The 21,122-nt window shown below is 40.1% G+C and overlaps 1 protein-coding gene across 1 annotated transcript; it reads left to right on the top strand.

Annotated features, from left to right (window-relative positions):
• The first annotated feature begins 7,664 nt into the window (after positions 1 to 7,664).
• mmp23ba (matrix metallopeptidase 23ba) lies at positions 7,665 to 20,705 on the top strand. Its single transcript, XM_056772928.1, is given in 9 exon segments — positions 7,665 to 8,494; positions 15,946 to 16,085; positions 16,392 to 16,518; positions 16,520 to 16,532; positions 17,575 to 17,742; positions 17,870 to 18,034; positions 18,517 to 18,627; positions 19,099 to 19,225; positions 19,716 to 20,705. Coding segments are annotated over 9 exon segments (1,146 nt in total). The 5' UTR covers positions 7,665 to 8,374; the 3' UTR covers positions 19,891 to 20,705.
• The last annotated feature ends 417 nt before the right edge of the window (positions 20,706 to 21,122 follow it).

Raw genomic sequence — 21,122 nt, 5'->3', positions numbered from 1 at the left:
CAACTTGACAGAGCATCCGGTGTCAGCATCTCTCGGTGACACAAGTAGCGCTGTCGTTTGGCTCTCGGCAACACGTGCTGGATACTAACACTCAATTTCTGTAAATTTTCAAATATAGTCGTTAGCTTTGTTTGTTTGCAAGTATCCTTGTCGTATTATATTAATTTATACTGAACCACCTGTCGCGTGGACAATTTTACGATGTCTTTACACACTTTCAGCGCTTTGAAATTCCCCTTTAATTCTTAAAAGTATGCGTGGTTCACAGCATAAACGTATTATTATTTTGTTGTGGTTAACTTTGGACACGTTCGTGATTGTACACCGGTCTGTTGCTGCGGAGACATTTGTCAGCGGCCGATAGCTATTTAATAAAATCTATATTCAAAACTTTTGTTGTAGCCGACTACGCCACCTAGAGTTGAAACAGAGACCCCAGGAACTCACTTTTAAGAACAGGTTCTTTATCGGGGAATGGAACAGTGGAGAACAACACTCAGAAATAACAGCAGAAACTAGTTTATTTCCATAAAATTGTTAAAGGAAAATGATTTAAAAATAAAGTAGACAAAGCAAGAAACAAGTCCAAAGTCCAAAAATCCGAGCTCAGGGGACAATCAAAGTTCAACTCAGTCTCTGCTGGGCATCTGAATTGCAACTGACGTCCATACACTCTCAGTCCCACAGAGAGGCGAATATTCACTCGAGACTCCTTTAAAAATGTTGGCTGATTCAAATTCACTCATCCAGTAGAGTTATTGCAAGCAAGCTCGATCTCTTCCGTTACCGGCAACAAACTGGATTTAAAAAGGCACACCGCTAGATGAAAGTCAACGTACTCACAGCATGCCTGGACAGCAGGCCTGCTATCCAGTCCAATGTATTCACGACAGAAGAACCACGTCAGTTTTCACTCGTCTCGTCAGCCCTCACGGTAGTCCTTCTCAATCTTCACGATAGTACCTCGCAGCCGGTCATCGACCTGTCTCACACGCTGCTACTCCAATAGTGCTCCGCGACTCATCGACTGGTGTGCTCTGCTGCACTCGCTCTCATAGCTATAAGCTGTCTCACCGCAAGTGGAACAAACACTCACTCCTCGATGCAGGCACACGTGATTCATCTCGCTCTTGCTGTGTTGATTTCAGTTACGGACACACAGCGCTGCCACACAGTCTGTCACAGTAGTTGCACTTTTATAGGGAAACATTCACAGCTGATCAACCCCAAAGTTGATCACTTATTAGTTAATTGAATAATAGGAGATAGAGGCGTGGCTTGGGAATACTGCTTGCAACAAAAACACAGCAATCAATACAAAGCAAAACACAGCAATTCACACAAGAGAAAACACAGCAATAATGTGAACATGCATATATATATAAAATACATTGTGCAACACCTTTGATCCACAACACCCCCCCACATGAAAATGTAAGCAGTCCCTGCCATAAGTTATACAATTCACTCTCTATATCTAATAGGTCGCTGTCCAACATTTGTACGTGCAGATCGTCTAACAGTCTCATTTCCCATATTTACAGGTTCAGGGGCCGGAGCAGCCCAAATACTATATGGTACGGGATCCCGAACCATGACTATAGGCGTGGTATCAAGGGTACTAGGGGGTGCTAAATCTTCCACTTCAGAGGCAATACACAATTTAAGTGCATTACGATGCAGGACCTTTTCCTTCCCTCCCTTTTCAGGTCTTACCCGATACACCAAACCAGTCTCTCCCAGTGTTCCAATTACAACATGGGGCACAGGGCCCCACCAGCCACACAGCTTTCCACGACCTTGCCTATTCCGGTCCCTAACCCAGACTCGCTGACCATCTAGTAGAGGTACATCCTTAGCCCCACGATCATAAGTCTGTTTCATTTTCTCAGCAGCATGATCCATCTTATTCTTAGCTGAAGCATAGGCCCACTTTAACTTTTTGTAATGATCTTGGACCCACCCTCTTCGATCCCACTTTTGCTGATCAACCACTACACCCAATCCCAAATCTACAGGGATCCTCACTGTACGTCCAAACATCAGATAGGATGGAACGAAACCTGTGGCGCTATGTACAGTGTTGTTGTAGGCTTGCATCAGCTCAGGGAGGAAGTCAGGCCACCTATCCTGTTTCTCTTGCTCCAACGTACGGAGCATATTTAACAATGTCTGGTTAACTCGTTCTACCCTACCATTTCCTGCAGGGTGATAAGAAGTCGTTCGACTCTTAGTTGTTCCATATAACTGACAAAACTCCTGAACCAACTCGGACTCAAAATTTGGCCCTCTATCTGAATGAAAACGCAAAGGGCAACCAAAAGTCTGCACCACATGAGTCCAAAGGGCCCTCACTGTGGTCTGAGCAGTCTGATCTTTCGTTGGAACTGCCCATGCGTAGCGTGTAAACATATCAACCATAACTAATAGGTTTTGGTAGGTATCATTAAGCCTTCCTAAGGACAAAAAGTCTAAAGCCACTACTTCTAACGGACAAGACACTGAGATGGGATTAAGGGGGGCTTTATGACTGTCCCTACCCTTCTGCAGGCTGCAGGCAACGCACCCCGAATGGAACCCTCGCACCATCTCCTCCATCTTGGGCCAGTAGAAGTGGGACCGCACTCTGGTCAGCGTACGTTCAACACCTGCATGGGCCAGTGCTTCATGATATCGCCTCCACACCTCCTCTTGCTTGACAGCTGGACAAACAATCTGCAATTGACACTCTTGGGTATTTGGATCAATCATCTTTTTGTACAAAACCTCATCGTGGATTGTAAATCGTGACACATGGCGAAGCAACTGTTGTACAATCAGGGGTAATGCCCTTCTCTCAAGGGTGGTTGGTACACCAGCAGACCTTACATACTGCATCACCAACTGAAGATCCTCATCCCCTTGTTGTGCCTCTCGCCACTCATCAATCCCCAAAGCACCAAGAGCGGTGGCACCTCCGCTGGCGTCAATCTGCTGCACATCTGCAACCCGGTTCTGCTCTGTTGGGGGCACAGACAATCGGGACAAACTGTCTGCATTGCCATTCTCCCGCCCCGCCCGATATTTCACTACAAAGTCATAACTGGCAAGTTGGGCAACCCAGCGTTGTTGCACGGCCCCAAGCTTAGCTGTTTGCAGATGGGCCACAGGGTTGTTATCCGTAAACACTGTAAACTTTGATCCAGTCAAATAATCTTTAAATTTCTCTGTTACAGCCCACTTCAATGCCAGTAACTCCAGTTTAAACGAACTGTAATTTGCATCATTTCTCTCCGCAGGGTGGAGGCTTCGGCTAGCATAAGCAATTACATGCTCCCTTCCATCATGTGCTTGTGACAGAACAGCGCCTAAACCTTGATGGCTGGCATCTGTATACAGAACAAACGGTAAAGTGAAATCAGCATATGCTAATACGGGGGCTTTTGTTAGGCAAGACTTCAAGGTCTCGAATGCAGCCTGGCATGCAGCGGTCCACTCAATCTGACGTGTACCAGACTTTTTATCAACAGGGATGCCAACCAAGAGAGCATTTAGAGGTTGAGCGATTTTGGAAAAATAAGCAATAAAACGCCTATAGTAGCCTGCAAGGCCTAGAAAGGCCCTTACCTCCCGGACTGTTGTAGGGGTGGGCCAGCCTTGGACTGCTGCTGTCTTTTCAGGGTCAGGGTGTACGCCAACCTTGTCCACCACATGGCCGAGAAACTTCACCTGCTGTTGGAAGAGCCGGCACTTATCAGGTCTTAATTTCAACCCATAATGGGACAGCCGCTGGAATATCTGTTCAAGGTGGCTAAGATGGGTAGAAAAATCAAATGAGTACACAATAATATCGTCCAAGTACACTAGAGAAAAGTCTATTATATAGCCACTTAGGCAACGCTGCATTAACCGCTGAAATGTGGCGGGACCATTGCACAGTCCAAAAGGCATACGCTGAAATTCATATAACCCCAAAGGGGTGGCAAAGGCAGTCTTTGGGCGATCCTCCGGGTCTACACCCACCTGCCAGTAACCACTTGCCAGATCCAGAGTGCTGAACCACTCAGCCCTCTTTAAAGTGGTATAGTCCACGCAGAATCGCCAGCTCCCATCCTTTTTCTTCACCATCACCACTGGGGCTGCCCATGGACTGGCACTCTCAGAAATTACTCCCTTATCCAACATGTCTGTCAACAAGGTCTTCATTTCTTGATACATCATGGGAGGCAATGGTCGAAACCTCTCCCGAATGGGAGGCACATTTCCAGTGTGAATTCTATGCTGCACCACTTCGGTGTACCCCACATCATCCTCACTCTCAGCAAAAACTGTAGACCATTTCTTCAAAAGTGCATTGAGATCTTGGCACTGCTGCGTAGTCAAATCAGATCTTTGGGAAAGTTGACATATACCAGGGGAAATTGCATCTTCTGCATCAATCAGACTCACCTCCACAATACCTTCGGTATCCAAAGTTAGTCCAACGTCCCTGCATCCATAAATATCAGGGCTATTGACTTCATATAGCCGCCCAAGCTTCTGATACTTTCCAACGAAAACACTGTAAGGATGTATATTACAGAGTCTCACAGGGATTTTACCGTCTCTTACCATGGAAATTGTTCGTGCAGCAGTCACAGGTTGTTCCGACACAGGTTCCACAAGTCCACAGTAATCACGCTGTCGCAGACCCATTCGAGCACGTCCCCAGACTATGACTTCACTCCTTGGTGGAACACGTACACCTCGTCTGTTAGCCAGCCACACATTGCCTAGTGAGCCGTCTTCTTGAATACGTGCCGTAACACGCTGACAAACTGCTGTAACCTGCTGCCATGCTTGTCGTTCTCTGGTACTCTGAAACAACGATGAGGAATGCCCCTCATTCTGGAAAAGAGCACTCCAACATTGTGAAATTACATTCATGCCAATTATTAGAGGTTTTGTAGAAAATTCATCTTTTACAATGACAACACCCCGCTCTGGAAGATGGACTCCAGCAACTTTAAAATCAAACACAGCATATCCAATGTAGGGGATTTCGAGGCCGTTTGCAGCTCTTAGAGTCAAAACAGGGGCTTGGCCCAACTTGTACTGAGGGAACTTCTTCTCAAACATACTATGTTGCATCAGAGTGACTTGAGAGCCGGTGTCCAACAGTCCTGTACACTCAATCTCCTGAATCAGGACACTCACCATTGGACAGCCACCAATAAAAGAAGAAATGGTCCTTGGATTTTCTGATGGTTTTGCTGGCCCCACCGCCTGGACCTCTGCAGCAGGGCAAACTAGTTTAAATTCCCATTAGGAAGCACACTTTCCTTGCAGTACCTTGCTATATGTCCTGACTGTTGGCAACGCCGGCAGATCGGCCTCCCCTCTGCATCCCACAAATTCGAGGAAGGCTGCCCCCTTCGTCGCCTAGAAGAAATATTTTGTGGCTGGAAATGCACATAATTAGGTTGTGCATGATTTGATTGTATGACTGGACTAGATGACTTCAGCTCCTTCATCACCTCCTGTGTAAATTCTCGCATCTGTCCTTTAACTTCCTCCAGAATTTCTCGCTTTAATTCCGCTTTCCAGTCAGTCCCCTGTGAGCGAGAATCAATCCTACTAGGCCCATTAGTAGCAGCACAAGCCAGTTCATACCTTGGTTGACTGTATTCTGCTTCCAACAGTAAAGCCTCCTGGTGGAGATCTGCAAACGTTCCTTCTGGGTTTCGGCGTGCATACGTTCTCAAGGCTCTCAAAAAAGGTCCATCCTCCAACCCCAACAACAGCTGCTCTTTCAGTTGATCTTCAACAAGGGCCCCTTCTGGACTGCGTCGCCGCAACCTGCAATAAAGCTCTCGTAATCGCAACACAAACGTCTTAAAAGACTCATCTTGCCTCTGTCTGCAACTGAAAAAATGTGATCGAAGGACAGGAAGAGGTATTTCTCCAGCATACAAGATATCTAAATGCTCAAAAATCTTATTGGCTTTATCCCTATCTCCATCGGCCAAAACACTTATTTCCCGCTTTGCATCCCCACCCAGGGCACCCATTACGATTTTAACTTTCTTTGCTTCAGGTATTTCTTGGGCTTCTAAAAGCCCTTGCATTTGTTCTTTCCAGTCTCCATACTTCAAATCACAATCAGTACCTGTAAACTTGGGCACCCAAGGGGCACCAGGAAACACTGGCATCATCATCTTTGGAAAAAAAAACAATTTCTATCAAGTGCTGTTCCACCGTTCCCGTACCCGATCCTGCCGACTGCGCCAAATTATGTTAGCGGCCGATAGCTATTTAATAAAATCTATATTCAAAACTTTTGTTGTAGCCGACTACGCCACCTAGAGTTGAAACAGAGACCCCAGGAACTCACTTTTAAGAACAGGTTCTTTATCGGGGAATGGAACAGTGGAAAACAACACTCAGAAATAACAGCAGAAACTAGTTTATTTCAATAAAATTGTTAAAGGAAATACAAAGCAAAACACAGCAATTCACACAAGAGAAAACACAGCAATAATGTGAACATGCATATATATATAAAATACATTGTGCAACACCTTTGATCCACAACACATTTCCACGCCCCTCTAAACATGACGCAGCACAAAACGAAACATGATTGGTTGCCTTACCTGTCAGTCATATGGCCTCTCGGGCAGGCCTTGGTCAAAGAAAGCGGCACTAAATTCGGTGTGGCTATGCCAGACTAGGGAGCGATGGACTGAGCCTTTGGTTGCAATTTGCAACCTCATCACTAGATGCCGCTAAAATCTACACACAGAGCCTTCAAGGATGCAAAACTGTTTGGTGGTGCTGGCACACCTCAGTTTTAAAGGGGTCCTATTATGGAAATATAACTTTTACTTTACTTTTGGATGTCAGCTCCAAAGAGGATTTAAAAATGTTGTGTTTTTGGATAGTCTTCTGAATTTCATTTTTGGTAGCATGTGAGGACAGCATGAATCCATAGCTATGGTTTCTATGCCAAAGTGGAATTTTGAATGCTGTTTTGGTATTAATGCACAGATTTTTTTCTATTCTTTTGTGAAGTCAGTACGTACATTAATGATGACCTGGGACAAATATGATTCCAGAGTGGCATCTGAGAGTCACCCCTGGTTTTTCAAGACACAATGCTTTTGTCCAATGTCCGTTGTGTACGCTTTTAAAAGACGCAAGACAGTGCTTCTCGTCCGCATTATGTGACTCTTTTTACACCATGGCTATCTACACCGAATGTCAGCGGCAAGTCACTACGAAAGAAAATAGAAGAGCAAGACATTAGTTTACTGGTTTGTTGAATATCTGATTATACAAGATTCTATTGTCCTTTGTTGCCATGGTGTAGACCTGGTGTTAGCTTTTCTCCAGATTTGTTTTTCACACAGTGTTACTCTGAAAGTGGGTATTATGTCCTTTTTCAGTGCAACAAAAGAAAACAGTCATTTGCGATTCATAGAAGAATGGAAGTCATATGGGTTTGGAACAACATAAGAACATTTTGATGAACTACAGTATCCCTTGTCAATGAGACTATATCTTCAAACTTATTTCACTGTGCATTTCAACTTGAATTGCTTTATTTATTCATGTAATATACACATTTTGGCATAGTGCCAAAATATATTACAAAATTATAATTGTAGTAAATTGTTGCAGTACTGCTGTTTTCTCAGATTAAAATGAAAATGTGTTGGTCTACTGGTTTTCATATTCTTATCTTAACCTACTTTGATAGGCTAGTTTATATCTGCTTAAGAACGCATTTCACATAAACAAATCAGATCATTTTGATTGTTTCTTTGCATGATTATACACCAAACTCATAATTTATGTTCATGGATAGACTTGATAGACATTGATAAACGTTTAAAACTAATTATGAATACATCATCCATTCTGTGCAGACATTGCCTCACATTGATATCTTTAAAGGTTCAGTCAGTGAGAGTTGTTGTCTTGGACATGACGAACACAATTGTAGTCTTATACCATTTATATTTTCGAAGACTAAAGTAAAAGAATAAAACAATGTACATTTTTTATTTGGCAAGCAGTTTGGAAGGAACTTTTGCTGTGTAATATTCTAAACAGGAGAATAATGCATTGACTAAGAAGAATCACATCCAGATGTCTTTAAAAATATGATTAATCCTACAAAAATGACCATGAAAGAGATTGTGTGGTAAAGCAGCATTGATTGCATTACAATGTGTTCAGTCCTGCAGCAGTGGTCTTCATCTGAGCTCCAGTCTGGCAGACTGAAGCTTGCGCTGAGAGAGAGAAAAAAACGGACTCTCCGTGAAGCACCCAATGGCCAGCCAAATAACCCAAAGGAAATAAATGGTGAAGTTCGATGCTTCTTTGTTAACGCCAAGCAGAAGTCGCAAAGATGGTCGTTCACGGCAGTCTGCGAAGAGAAGAATACGTCGCCGGGCTGATTGTGCTGTCGGTGGCGGCGTTTGGGCTCTTCGTGCATGAAGTCTCAGCTTTTCCTGTCTGGAGATTTGAGGTATGTTAGTTTTTCATCAGGATTGTATCAGCGACGAGACATTTTCGCTCGCATAACTATAAACACGCGTCAAAGCGGCTACGGGGTCTTCGTGCATTATTCACAATGAATTAATATTGTTATAAAACTACAGCTATAAGTTAAGCAGACAGATTACGCGCAGTGGAATACGACGTAAACGCTACTCTCATGAGACTGACGCGACGCAACCATCGCAAGCTTTTATGACGGCCAGTCTGGAAATGATGATATCTTGGTAGTTTGGAGACACTAAGAACAATTATGTCATCGGAAGGATTGTCTCTCAGTAACATTTAAAGTGTGTTTGTGGGTCAGTGATGGAGAAGATTAGCCTATATATGGATTGACTGCCCATGCGCTTGACACAGATAAACAGCATCATTAATAATGACTGACGTAAACTAAAGACATTAAGTATTTTTACGAAAAAAACAACTTTCTGTTTCGTTTTGCACACGAGTGATTTCTTGGTCTTTAGCATATATGTCATCATTTACTCCCCTTCGAGTTTTTCTAAATCTGTATGAATGTCTTTGTTCTGATGAACACAGAGAAAGATTATTAACAGTTATTGGACCCCATTGACTACCATAGTAAGAAAATTACTTTGTAATTGAGATATTTTGAAGAATGTAAGATTAGCAAACAGTTCTGGGACACTTTTGACTTTGGCGTTTTTCTTACTTTGGTAGTCAATTGGTTACAAGCAGACCGGGACCCAATTGTATTTCTCTGTGTTCAAGCCAAAAAATGTATACAGTTTGGGAACAACTAGAGAGTGAGGAATTCATGACAGAAATTCCCATTTTTGGGTGAACCTTCCATTTAAAATCCAGACTAAGACTAAATAATACTAAATATGCTTAGTCTGCAAGAATGCAAATCTGTCTTGCATGTTACATTAGGTTTCTGTTAGAAACTAATAATATGGCTATTTATGTCAGGCACTGCCAAAAACGTTTGTGTTAAAGAGTCTAATGGCTGGGGAATGCAACCCCATATATCAGCTGGCTCATCACTGGCAAAACATCTACAAAAATACCATGAAAATTATCCAATTTCTGTGTAGTTTCCAGTCTATTAGAATTCACAACTACCTTGAATGATTGTCATGGAGAAACATGCCTGCAGAATGGTCGTATTATTGCATAATTTCCTTACCCTGATGTCATTTCAAACTTGTATGACTTTCTTCCTTCTGCAGAAAATAAAAGAAGATATTTTGAAGATAGTCTGTAACTTAACAACACTTCTCCCCACTGACTTAAATGAACACAAAACCTCTGAGATCTTTACCAAAATGTTCTTGTGTTCCAAAGCAGAAAGAGTCTTTAACAGGTTTTGAATGACAAGTGTGTAAATAGACGACAACACGGTTTTTAGTGTTAAAACTGTTTTTCTGTCAATCTCATATTAATCTCGAGTACCTATAGAGTAGTATTGCTACTTCATATCTTCGAAGAGTATTTAGTTTGATCACGTTTACAAAAGATAGATACAGCTCTACGAATGTTTCCGAAAACATACGGCGCGTGCAGGGGGGGAGGGGTAGGCTGAACTAAAGCACGTGCGCACCCATTGTCAACGAAACACAGACATCAGTTTCATTCACCCCATGAGGTTCATGTCCGGCATCTTTTAGCGCTGGAACAGCTCCATATATCAGTTTCAGACCATCTCCAAATCCAGCGTTATATCCACCATTTATATAACATTCATCACCCAAATGCAGTCAACAAACAAACACCTGAACTTCACTAACGTATGCTCTCTCTCTCTCTCTCTCTCTCTCTCTCTCTCTCTCCTGCACACAAGTGAAAGTGACGTCTGCGTATGCTCCTCCTCCTGCTCTCCTATGGCCGTGCGCTTTTCGAGAGAATTGTCCATTAAGGGACTAAGAAAAGTTGTTGCGAAACAGTTTTATATGTTCGAACAAAAAAAATCTGCAACCTGTACGATCGCTGGGGAGGTGTATCGAGCACAGAAATACTATGTAATATGCCCAACTCGTTTTTTGACAAGTTGACCATGTTTAACAGAATGCATGACACATCTTTACAGGGCTGCTTTAAGTGACTACACTATTCTGGATGCCAGAAGAAACGGTGTAGTCACAACATGGACTATGTCACTAACTGGTCCAGAAGCAAGATATATCTGTATTCAGTCTCTGGAACAAAAGCCATATGTAAAGCTTTAGAGTGAGGATACAACAGGCACTCCATCTCTCATGCAACAGTTTCCTTGAAAACTAGAAACATGGGTGTTTGGAGACCAGTTGGCAGACCATAAAGGAAAGCATCAATCTTTTTTTCTGTTGTCTTCACTCTTTATACTTCTGCATATGTTGTATATGGTTGTGTTTATTTTAGCAAAGTAACTAAAAAACTGTCCTAAAAAATGATTGTGTCAGATATAATCCAACCCTCTGTCCAAGATGGATGGACTCCAGAGGATGGATGGATTTGATGCCACAACCCTCGAAAAAAGAAACTCCAAAATAATCAAATGGAGCCTGTGATTAAACACTTGGACAGAAAGGCCCCACGGTCAAACACTGCTGTGATATTTTTTGCGAGATGCTAAAATCTTTACAAAATTCACATCCCAAGACTAGCTCGAAATTGAAAGCGGAGGGTCAAAGACATCGAAAGGATAAATAAGGGCATTTGCCAGTTCCAGCAGACCTGGACCTATTTTTCACTAGATGTTATAACACAATCTGTCAACTACCAAAAGTTGTCCATTTATGTTCTTTGCCTGTTTGTTTTTGAAATGCCCAATTGTGCTCAGTGCGTTGTGTCTCTTGCTGGACCCTCGCCTGTTTTGAATACATCTTTGAATAGTCCTATAAAATGTTTGCTTTGGGTTGCAGTGGCACAACCTCAAGAAACATGCAAATAGAACGGATCGCACTCGAGTCTTTGGCTATTTCACGTTTTAATCAGGGAGGCAAGCTGATCCCCAAAACACAGAGATTTGAGGGTTCCACGTAATTTTGGCTGTAAAACATGTTTTTCCATTTTCAACTATTTTCCACAGGAAAAGATTCTGGAGCTCAGAAAACGCGTCTGCTTGTAAATGCATGCGAAATAAAGACAGGCTTCTGGTCAAGTGCTGTAAAGTCCTCACTGTCCTGTCAGATCAAAATAGTCTGCATCGTCTCTACCAGTAATAGCTATCTTCATTTTACTGCTGTTATCACTCTTTAAAAGCAGAGTCTGCCAGCTCTTTAAAACCACTCAAACACTCCAGACATACTTGACAGTATTCCAGAAGATTAAGTTGGAATGCTTGTGAAGGGATGTGACAGATGTAGAAGACTGACTACATATGAAGAATTTCACATTCACATGCATTCATCTGATAGGATTATATGTTAACGTTATGTGCATAACAAGTCAAGATTTATTTTTCTAACCCAGAAACCAGAACCCTGGCATACTCTGTGTGTGTGTGTGTTTGTGTGTTTGTGTGTTTGAGAGTTCAGGGTCAGATAACCAGTGAAGGGAAAGAATGAATGCTTTGTAAATCATAGCATTACCACTTCTGAGGTCAAATTCCGGTCATATGCCTTCTGATACTAGAATGTAAATTGTAATGTTAAACTTATTTCTTATGATCCAATCACAAGTAGTCAATACTACAAACAGGTGTAAACATTGTCTAAAACCATACAGACCACAAGCACATTAGGCTTAATAAACTGATATATGTAAGGTCATGTCAACACGTAAATCTGTTTTCTTTCTCCCGCTGCATTTTTAAATACTAAACAGACTATTGACAATAACGTCACTTCACGTATTACTGCATGTCATCATTTACTCACCCTTTGTAACGGAATGGCTGCAATGAAGCGCATGACGAAGAAATTATAATCAAAAGAGTACTTAAACAGGATAATGCCTACCACACGTAACAATATTCAAAAGCAGACAAAGAAATCAGGAACAGACAGGCCTTGAAAACAGAAGGGGAACATCACTGAGATGAAGGTGTGGAACTAATTTAACTAAAATTGAACACAGAAGACAAAACCAAAAATGAAGAAAACGTTGACACCCTTAGATTGTTCCAAACCTGTGTATATTTCTTTGTTCTGATGGACACATAGGAAGATATTTAAAAGAGAATGTCAGGAATTTCATTTTAAGCTGATCTATCCCTTTAATGCAGAAATAAATCTCTTGAGGAAGGTGGAAGCAGGGCAACTATTAAAGTTTTATTGCCCAAGACAATAAAACTGAGGGCCTGTTTACACAACAACATTTTAAATAAGGATGGAAACATGTTCTGGGGCCTGAAAACGCAGGCTTTACAAAATGGGTTTTGAAAAAACTATTACTGTCATTGTCACTGTAAACTGTGTAAAAATACATTTCTGTGAAAACTGTGGCATCATTTGCATTTGCATAATATTACGTGTTCAGTTTATAGAAATGCATGAGTAAGTGTAAATTTACTGCACCACAACGACCAGCGGAGACACATTATTTACATATGCCATCTTTAAACACATGTACGTACTGTAGACAAAACACAAAAGGAAAACGTATCTGTTTTTACTACATCATTGTAAACATATCGTCGCCTTGGAATTATAAGGTGCTACCCGTGTTCGGAGTAGTTTTGAGGTATTGTGAGCTTATGATATTGTTCCTCATATCACCGGCAAAAATGATAGGAGGAAAAAATCTCTTTCATACATGAAAAAGACAGAGACCCTAAATGTAATACAAATTTCAGAAAATGTTGATATTGTACATTAAAATAGAATTATTCTAAACGCTATAAATCACATTTGGTTTTCGAAGTTCTATCTGCAAAACATTAATTAAATCAAAACATTTCCAAGCAACACAAACAATTTATTTATATTTTTTGTTCAAACATGAAATGAGTGTATAATAATTTGTAAAAAAATCACGTTTTTATGACACTTATTTCATATTTTAGGATGCCTTGTTCAAGTTAAACATAAAATGCCTCACAATGCACCGCAAAATACAGGGTGGGGTGCACAGATTTACTTAACATTTAAATGTAATAATTTATGCACGGATATGTTTGAGAATAATGAAAGTGTTTTAATAATGTACTTTAACTAGTGTTTGAAAATATTTGTTACATATGTTTTGAGAGATTTTGGTTTTTATGGTTGTTGATAATTACCAACTGTGAAGTATCATAAGCTTACGCTGTCACGTCACAGGAAAATCAGTGAACAGCTTCCCAATGTGAAGTGAGCCAGGGTCCTTACCAGTGCCCCAACCCATGTACATGATATACTGTACTGATGCACCCTGGGAGCTGATTGCTGTTGTGTCTATAACTTTCACCGCCATTGACGAGTTATCTCGTCAATTAATGAAAACGGTTCCCCGCCATAGACGAGTTATTACGTCAATCAGTGTTTGTACTGTTGTACAGCAGGTGGCGCTGTTACACACCTTCGGGAAAAAGTACATGATCCCAGAACCTAGAACGTATATGTTTTTGCGGTTTTTAATGATTGTTCTTAGTGTAATCTGGGCGGAATCTTTGACAAAAAACGTAATTATCTCAGCTGTTTAATCTAAGTGATGCATTTTTGAAGAAACCTACCCACATCTATGAACAAATGAAGATAGAAGAATACGGATTCTTTTGTTTAAAAGCTGAGACTCTGTCCTTTCATTTGACATATTGTTTGTCCATATATTCTTTACAGAACATTTACTGTGAGCCGTTAAAGTTGGGTGAAAATAAAAAAAAGAAAAAGAAAAAGAGGCTGGCGGCGAATAAAATAATATACAAATAATCTAAAAACCTAAAACAAAGCAGAAAAATAGTGTTGTTTTAGCTGCTCTCCTTGACAAGACTATAGTATCAAATAAAAATCAACCTTGACGTTTCTTTTAAACATTGTTTTGTGATGCACACTCAGGAGCCCAGTCACATGACAAAGAAAGCTGATCCTGATTGGATCTCTTGTGGACATTCAAAGTGCAGATTGACTCACAGATGGAACCTTATAGAACCAAATTATAATGTTATTTTGTAGATAGAACCATTTTGTTTTCTTAAAAAAAGTCATCAAATTCTACACATGTATATAAAAAACATGGCATACTATAAATAAAGTGTCACAGAATAAGAATATGTGAATGAATTCTATGGAGTTCTAAGCCGACGATAGTTCTGAGTAATAAACCGATAATCTTATTGTTGGTTAACAACAGACGTTTCACCTGTAAATAGTTGTTGTAGTCATTTAATTGTTTTTTTTTCTTGTCTAAATCTTGCTAATCACTCATAACGGATTAAATAGAACACCTTCAAGTTCATATTGGATTATAGGCACATTCAGTCAGTTTCAATCTAAACCTAAATCATTATTTGGAAGTTCTCTGACAAATATGTTTTCATTTCTGGGCGAACAGATTTTCAAAAGAAATCTTTTTCACCTCTTTTGACTTGTGCAAAATCTGCTCGCCCAGAAATGAAAATATATTTGTCAAGACAACTTCCAAATAATATGTGAATAATTTCAGTGCTATTACTGGTTAAGTAGCAATAATGCAACAATGAGAAACAGTCAATGACATACTGCAGTGAGAGTGAATGGAATCTTCAAAGAAACATTGAAGTGAAAGCAGGACTGAAAATGAGCTTTGATATTCACCCTACCCTAGTAACGTTTAAATATCCTACCCTAAATATCACTTTTACTATAGAAAAGATATAAGTCTTTAAATGTGTGAAGCACACAATCAAAACTAATGTGACAAATCTATAGTCATTGATTCCACATTCATATCTGAGAAGATAGTTTTCCCCAATGATGTGGAAAACCCGTATTTGACCCTTTTTTCCCTTGGGACACAAAAGAAGATATTTTGAGAAATGTGTTTTGTCTAGGTAAGGTTTTGTGTCCATACAGTGTACAAGTTCAGCGGGGTCCAATGTTGTGTGGTTACCAACGTTCTTCAATATATCTGAAAAACTGCAGTGGGATCATATGGAAAAACGATAGGATTTTAACAAGACGCCTCAATTTAAAACAAGTCAGGTGAAGACTTTTCTATTTGGAAATATGTGTCTAGACTGAAGCTGAAATCTTTTCTCTTACATCACGCTGCAAGTCTGGGTAGAATATAAAAAGAGACGTCTGGCTTCTTTATTAGTCTGACTTCTTACCAACTTTGAATCAACTTTCCTCTCTTACAAAGTCATTTGAAAGATATTTAAGGGCTTTCTGCAAATTGTGACTGCGCTTACTTCACTGCAAATTAATCAATGCAAGATGTGTGCCTGGCTTTACAAGCAACCTGCTCTTTAAAGATCTTCACAAGCAGAGTTATCAAGAGCAAACGTGGCACGAACCCGATGGAAAATCTTCATCACCGATTAATCCCTCAACTAATATGAGATTTTTTTTGTCCAAGGAAGAAGCTCTCATGTCTGGTGTTTTAATCATTGGTATTTGTAAAGACGCCCGCTCCCATGTGCTTCACCTTTCAAGAAACAAACGCTACACGCTAACTCCAGAGAAACTCAAATGGGACAAGTTCAAGCTGACCTACAAGTAAGAGTCTTGTTTTATTTAAGGTACATTTTTACTGTGTCACAGCCCTCTTGTGAAAACCTTCTACGCCTGGACTGCACAACATCTGCTTTGTTTATGTTCAGCAAAACATTTGCATTTTTCCCAAGGAGGCCCTTTCCAAGACCTTCTGCTCTTACAAACCGTTTCACAATAGGAAAATTAGGACGGAATTTGATTTTCTAAGATTTTTCTTTTCATATATTTTTGGTATGTTTAAATTAAATGTCTGGAAAACTCTGCACTGTGTTATTTGACTGTAGTGTGTTTACTGTTGTGTTTGTGCAGACTCTTGTCATTTCCAAGGAATCTTATGAACGCCAGTGACACTCGGAGAGGCATAGACAAAGCTTTCTCCATGTGGAGCGATGTCTCGCCCTTCAGTTTCCGTGAAGTCCCTGCTGATCAAGAGGCAGGACATCAAAATTGGTAAATGACATCGAATGTATTTTAGCTTTCAAATGTAGACATACAGAGGAATTTAGAGTTAAGGAATGGGTCTAGATAGACGGCGCAAATAATAATGTCAAGTCATTGTACTAGGTCATGTCTCTATGGATTGGTGATCTCAGTGATCTTTGACGGCCCTGAAGAGTCCCCATTACATCATTCTATTCAACATTCACAGACAAATAAAACCTGTCACGTATTGGTTAAGCCTCCCAGCAAACTACAAGACTGCACCGACTGCACATGGGTGTCCTTTACCATCCCAAAACTCCCAACTCGAGAACCTAGACTGAGATGGTTATGGCACAGAGGAGAGGTCCTGTGTGACTCAAGAAGATATCCGTAAATTGGGCACTAAATCTAATTCATTTGAAAGAACTGAAAAATATGTCCAGTGGATAAATGTGGACATTTATGCAAATAGAAGATGATCCATTGCGCATTTACTTTCAAGACAGAGAGTCCACACTGGCTTGACTGAACCACCACTGTGACAGCTTTTGGAAAGATTTGTTTGTTGGCTGAAACTAGACATGGCATAACCTAAACAATAAAGGAATGCTTCACCCAGAAATGAAAATTCTGTCATCATTTTCTCACCTTCGAGTTGTTCCAAATCTGTTTTAAAGTCTTCGGTCTGATGAACACAGAGAAAGATATTTGGAAGAATGCTTATAACCAGACTGATCTTGCCCACCATTGACTCCCATAGTGGGAAAAATTACTTTATCATTTTTTTTGTACTATTGAACACAAAAGAAGATATTTTGAAGAATGTAGGACAGCAAACAGTTCTGGGACACTTTTAATTTTTCCTACTATGGGAGTCAATGGGGTGGGCAAGATCTGTTTGGTTATAAGCATTCTTCCAAATATCTTCCAAGACATGTATACAGATTTGGAACAACTCAAGGTGAGTAAAGATGACAGAATTTTCATTTTTGGGTTCACTTAACACAAGTTCTAGGATTACCAAAGTGTTTTTTCCGAAGCATCTTTGTCATCAATTCTGTTTCGACAGGTTTCTACTCTGTAAACCACACCGATTGTCTCCAGTCGTACCTGCACCACTGCTTCGACGGTATCACCGGTGAACTAGCCCACGCCTTCTTTCCACAGACTGGAGAGATCCACTTTGACGATGATGAGTACTGGATTCTGGGAAACATGCGCTTCAGCTGGAGTAAAGGCACGTCTTCTTTTATTTACAAGAAGTTCCTTTTTTGTGTTTTACTAAATGCAATATATATGCCTAAAGTGTACACGAAAGTGCCAAATTAGACAGACACCATCTGATTGTGTATGTGTTTGTTCAGGAGTGTGGCTGACGGATCTTGTTCACGTGGCAGCTCATGAGATCGGTCACGTACTGGGTTTAATGCATTCCCAGAACCCCAAAGCATTAATGCATCTCAACGCCACACTGACAGGACGTAAACTCATCACTCAGGATGAAGTCTGGGGCATACACAGACTCTACGGTATGTCCCTAATGTGCACTTAAAATAATTACGATGACTCTAAACGTAACAATAACAAAAAAATTACCTAACAAAGTACAGTGATTTATTTTGTGGAGAAGCAAAATTTTACCAGCCTTTTGCATGTGATTACAATGAAGCGGTGTTTAAAGGGGTTGTTCATCCAAAAACGAAAATTCTGTCATCATTTACTTACCTTCAAATCTGTATACATTTCTTGATTTTGATGAACACAGAGAAAGATATTTGGAAGCATGCTTGTAGCCAGACAGATTTTGGACCCCGATGACCACCATAGAAGAAAAAATCCTTGATTGCGTAGATATTTTGAACGTTGTCAATGGGGTCCGAGAACTGTTTGGTTACAAGGACGTCAGTCTAATTTGTGCATGAATCATTTGATTGAATGTTGGTTAGGGAACTATCTCTGTAAGTTTCTTTTATTATCCGCCTCCTTTATCCTTTCATCTCTTTTATTTCAGGATGTTTGGATCGACTGTTTATCTGTCCTGCCTGGGCAAGAAAGGGTTTTTGCGAGAGCAAGAGGAGGTTAATGCAGAAACACTGCCCTTCCAGCTGTGACTTCTGTTATGGTAAGACCTCCATGATCTTCAAAACAAGCCTTTATTAACTATTTTGATGTTTAGGTATCAAGTACAACTTCGTCCCGCTTTAAATTTCACTCCATGCCCCCCAACGTCCCCTCATTTCAAGCCCTTAAAGCAATCAACACTAGTCCAAAACTAGCATAAAACCACCAACACAAAGAATATGACTATATCAACATGGTATCACAAGCATAGTAAAGGATCAGATTCGAGATTACTAGATCAAAAAAACATTTTTGTGTGCTTTATGCATCAGATGCCAGTCAGAACTAACATTTTTAGAATTTTCTAGATTAATTTAACCTAGTGGTTGGTTCTTGGATGTATAATTGATTGCCAGCCAAAAAAAAAAGAACTCAGGTTAGACCCAAGAGGATTGTAGCGGGTTCCTCTTGAATAGTCTACTGACATGCTTTATTAGACTTGCAGCAAATAATCCTGATGACTTTTCAACAGAATTCCCATTTCCCACTGTCCCACCAACTGCAGCCCCTCCACGAACTAAACATAAGTTTGTTGCGGAGGGAAGGAATCTCACCTTCCGCTGTGGTAAGAAGATAGCAGCCAAGAAAGGCAAAATCTAGTGAGTACCTCATTTAACACACACTGGGTGCTTGTCATCTCTATCCAGTGCTTCATTCACATAAAGAAACCAAAAGTTTAAAGTCTCTTAATCATTCTTCCTCAATATTTATTTCTCCATATAGTCAACTCATCAATACTGTGGAATAACACAAATGTTGAAGAAAAAAGACCCACAATATACAAACTGCTGTATATTATAGCAATGCGATACCCTTTGTTTAGAATTCAATAAAATGGCTTTTTATTATCTAGAATTTCATACTCAACCCAAATAGTTTTTAAAAAGATTTCTAAACTTCTTTATTTGGTTATCTGTTTTACTTTTGTAACAAAAGAAAATATTGTGTTATATTTCATTCTACCAAAACATTTAAGCATGCATCTTTAAATAGAGCAAATCCTACATGTGTCTCTCAACCTTTGAATGGTAGTGTGTATTTTCAAAAGGGTTTTCAACATTCTAACATTGAACATCATCTTATGTGTAGTTGGTATAAGGATGGCGAGCTTCTGGAATCTTCTCACCCGGGCTACACTTCCTTGAAGGACGACCACATTACTATTGTTGCAAACGCCATCAATGAGGGCACATACACCTGCATTGTGAGGAAGAAGAACAAGGTGCTGACCACGTACTCTTGGAGAGTACGAGTGCGTTTCTGAGGGCTGGAAATTCCCTCAGATGATATAACCAAAACATTCAAATGGGTAAAAGCAGACCCGAACCGGCCTCCCCTGACCCTGTGTCCTTATTGGAATAGCACTAATCTCAGGATACCTTCAGTGTTGAAGAATCACAACTGTAGTGATCAGGGTAGAAGAAATAACTCACCAAAACTGAAAATTCGGTCATTTACTCACTCTGTCAGTTCCAACATAATCCACTCTAAAAATTGTTGGGTTATTTCAACCCATCGTTGGGTTAAAAAGCAGACAAACCAAACTCCTGGGTTGAATTAACTCAAAGAATGTTTATATTTGACCCAACAACGGGTTAATAACCCAGCATAGGTTAATTTATAACCCAACGGTTGGGTTTGTCCATTTTTGACCCAACGTTTGGTTGAAATATCCCAACATTTCTTTAGTGTATGACTCTTTCTGGACAACATAAATGGTGATTTTTATGATGATGTATTTTTCCATATAATGAAGTTGAACCAATAAGATCATGATAAGATTACAACAATAGGTCTGTTTGTGGGCCCAAATGAAATTATGTACGTGTATACAGATCACGAATGAAACATTGGAGACATTAATAAATTCAAATGTAATGACAATGAGTAAAGGATGACTAAATATTCATTTTTGAGTGAACTGTCACTTAAGTTCACCACTGAAAAAAGAAACATGGAGCACACTTGAGCACATTCAAACTCATCAAAAAAACACAGTATTTTTAATGTCAGGGTTTTAACATTGGTGTGTGTTGTAAATACATTCCTTATTTGCTAATAAAACAATTTATTCTGTGATTTTTTGTGAATCGAATCGAAAGTAGTAAATAAATGAAGCCATTTTGCTATACAACCTGCCCAAGGAGCTTGAGCCATCACGTATTTGAGCAAGAACTCCACATGCAGCAAATACTCTTGACTTCTACCAACAATGAGCAGGATTGTGCTCATCCAAGCTAAATATAACAATAAATAAGGGCCACAAAGACAACACATTTCAGGTAGCAGTTTCCTCAGTTCGTAACGCAGGGAAGAAAAGGCGGCCAACAGGAACGGTGGAGGTCCAGTTGAGATCTTGAATACCAAGATAGTTTAATGAGAACCCAAGATTCCTAAAAGGGAACATTGAATCCCAAGTTGCAGCCAGTGCCATGTCACTGGTAGAGGAGAGACGCAGTTAAATAAAACTTTCAGTGAGTAAACATCACTGTAAAG

This window comes from Triplophysa dalaica, chromosome 18 (genome assembly GCF_015846415.1).
Source record: "Triplophysa dalaica isolate WHDGS20190420 chromosome 18, ASM1584641v1, whole genome shotgun sequence".
Lineage (NCBI taxonomy): Eukaryota > Metazoa > Chordata > Actinopteri > Cypriniformes > Nemacheilidae > Triplophysa > Triplophysa dalaica.
Note: the sequence above shows the minus strand (reverse complement) of the source record. Positions and strands in the feature narration are given on the sequence as shown.